This window comes from Rhincodon typus, chromosome 41 (genome assembly GCF_021869965.1).
Source record: "Rhincodon typus isolate 14 chromosome 41, sRhiTyp1.1, whole genome shotgun sequence".
Lineage (NCBI taxonomy): Eukaryota > Metazoa > Chordata > Chondrichthyes > Orectolobiformes > Rhincodontidae > Rhincodon > Rhincodon typus.
The window spans coordinates 10949192-10952177 of NC_063372.1; the positions used below are offsets into that span (position 1 = coordinate 10949192).

The 2986-nt window shown below is 42.2% G+C and overlaps 1 protein-coding gene across 1 annotated transcript in view; it reads left to right on the plus strand.

The window, feature by feature from the left end:
* Positions 1-291: 291 nt before the first annotated feature.
* LOC109911883 (EEF1A lysine methyltransferase 3) overlaps positions 292-2986 on the plus strand; it is a 7073-nt gene continuing 4378 nt past the window's right edge. Inside the window, exons 1-2 of the mRNA XM_048618814.1 lie at positions 292-595; positions 2004-2276. Of these exons, the coding sequence (XP_048474771.1) occupies positions 2106-2276 (171 nt within the window). The 5' untranslated portion in view covers positions 292-595; positions 2004-2105. The remainder of the gene's footprint in view (positions 596-2003; positions 2277-2986) is intronic.

Here is a 2986-nt window from a genome sequence, read left to right on the forward strand (position 1 = left end):
TCGGCCGTACACAGAGAAGTTTGGTCCTGTTGTCTTTCCGTTGGCTAGTTGAGGTCGGTTACCAGCGAGTCGGCGTTTCACGGACAAAGGTTTCTCTTTTATCTACCACGATCAAAAAAAGGCAAAAAACCCAAATAACTTGCAATTGGGCGGATAGCTGGATGACTGAGGAGTTGGTAGGTAAGCCGCACGTCATCGGCGACGTTTGACTGGCAGCCAGGCTGACCAATCAGAAACAGTATCTGTCCACGTACGGTCTCCTGAATGAACCAATCGGAGGTAAACCCGCCCACAGCGGACTCGTGTGTGTCAACGTCGGACAATACCAGGTTTATTTGAAAAGACGAGCGCTCTTAACTCCGAAAGTTTGTGTTTTCAAATAAATCTGTTAGACTATAACTTGATGTCGTGTGATTTCTGATTTTGTCCACCCCAGTCCGACACCGGCAACTCCATATCATGTGTCAGGTTCGACGAAGCGTGTTTTAGTGTAATGTTGCATGTGGATTAGTAGTAGAGTCACAAACTAGAGTTGTGGTAGAAGTGCTCGAGAACTTATTTAAGCATATTAATGTGTTGCTACGCATTAGACAATGTGAGTATTCGTTAACTGAAGAGACACTGTTGAAATTTTTCATCTTGCACTCCACAAGAATGACAAATTTCAAAGGGAAGAACAGTTTATACAGCATGAGAGAAGGGTTGTAGTTAGTTGTTCCCTGGTGTATTCTCCATGGCTTGGAAACGTGAAGGTGGGTTCAATTGAGACATTCAAAAGGGCATTGGATGACTGTCTAGATATAAGTAATGTTCAAACATATAAGTAAAAAGGAGGAGATTGAAATTTGGTCATGATGCTTGTTTGAAGAGCTGGTGCAGGCACAATGAACTCAATGCCCTCCTATGCTGTAAGACTTCTGAATACCCTTCGCAATCACAGTCCACTCGCCAACCAATTGGCACCATCTTCTCATGCAGTATAAATTGTTGTTCTGATTTGAGGTTACAATTCTGCTCTGATGAATACAAGATGAAAAGCTTTGACAGCCTATCTCTTATTTTTCAGCAATATGAATAAGACCGTAATATGTAGAATTAGGCCATTCGGCCTATTGAGTTTGCTCTGCCATTTGATTGTGGCTGAGATGTTTCTTAACCCCGTTCTTCTGCCTTCTACCTGTAACCCTTGACCCCTTACTAATCAAGAACTTCTCTATCTTAAATGTACTCAATGACTTGGCTTTCACAGCCTTCTGCAGCAATGAGTTCTACAGATTCACAACCCTCTGGCTGAAGAAATTCTTCCTCATTTCAGTTCTAAAGGTCCTAGTGGAAACATCTCCATGTCCACTCTATCCAGGCCTCTCAGTATTCTGTAAGTTTCAATCAGATCCCCCTCATGCTTCTGAACTCCATCAAGTACAGACCCAGAGTCCTCAACTGTTCCTCATCTGACAAGCCCTTCATTCTTGGGATTATTTTTGTAAGTTTCCTCTGGACCCCCTTCTAAGGCCAGCACATTCTTCCTTTTGATATGGAGCCCAAAATATGCACATATTTTTCTAAATCAAAACATGAATGGTGTACTAAAGCAATAGTTTATGAGCTCTTGAAGAGCTATCCTGCAAACCTGCTAACAACATCTTGCAGTTACTGTGCATCTAATATACTTCAAGATCTCTTGATACTTTAAAAAAAGTTGTTTCTGACTTAATTCTCCTGGCCTCACTCAGGTAGGAGCTAGAAATTTATATGCAGCTACCAATCCACAGACGTTTCTTCTTTTAAATTCTGACTGCTTCAGATCAGCTTGTTTAGATATTTTTATTGCTTGGAGCACACAAGTAGTGGCCTGAAACATGTTGGTAATGTAGCAACTAAACACATATCCACATCAATCCCTATTGTGTTACACATGGGATCATGTTGAATATTTTAAAATCTGTATCCCTTCCAAAATGAATTGTTACCTGTTTATATTTTGCCTGTTTTACATTTCACAGAATAAAACACAACTTGGAACAAATTCATCCTGCGATTGGTGTGGAGGCAAGGGAGACTGAAAAGTATTCGTTAATCAGTGAAAGATCATTCAGCTAGGGAGGATGATGCAAACCCAGGTGGAAGAGTATTTGTCCTGTGTTTTCCCCAAGGATGATGGTCTTTTTTCAGAATATTACACAGAGGAGAGCAGTTACAAGTTTTGTGGGCATGTTTTAAAGATCACCCAAAACTTCAGCGCCAGTCTGGGAGTTGCTGCTCCAGTGTGGGATGCCGTAAGTTTTGGGACCTGCCTATATTATTTTTATTCACTCGTGGAATGTGGACATAACTGGCTGGCCAGCATTTATTGCCCATATATATTGGATGGAGGAAAATCAAGCCAGCCACATCTCATCTATCTGCCCCATTAATATTTTAACTTATCAGTTGGCCGTATTTTTCTCTCGAAGTGGATTCAAGCCCCACTCTAGAACTTGGGCACACAATCATAGCCTAGCCTGATATTTCCTTGCAATCCTGAGGGAGTGCTGTACTGTCAGACCTGCAATCTTTTAGAAAAGACGTCCAACTGAGGCCCTGTTTGCCTCTCAGATGGATAAAAGGGATCCCACACCACTAGTCAATAGAGATTGGGGGTGGGGGTGGTTCTCCTGATATATATGGCCAAAATGTCTCCCTTTCCCCTTTTCCAAATGCACCCATTCATCTCTTTGTGGACCTTCCTATGCACAAATTGGCTGCCACTTTTTCTTACATCAGAATGCATTTCAAAGTAAATTGTTGACTGTAAAACACTTTGTGACAGCCTGAAGTCATGACAAGGTTATATAAAAATAAAGACAACAAGGTGCAGGGCTGGATGAACACAGCAGGCCAAGCAGCATCATAGGAGCAGAGAGGCTGACGTTTCGGGCCTAGACCCTTCATCAGAAAAGGGGGAGGGGAAGGGGGTTTTGAAATAAATAGGGAGAGAGTGGGAGGC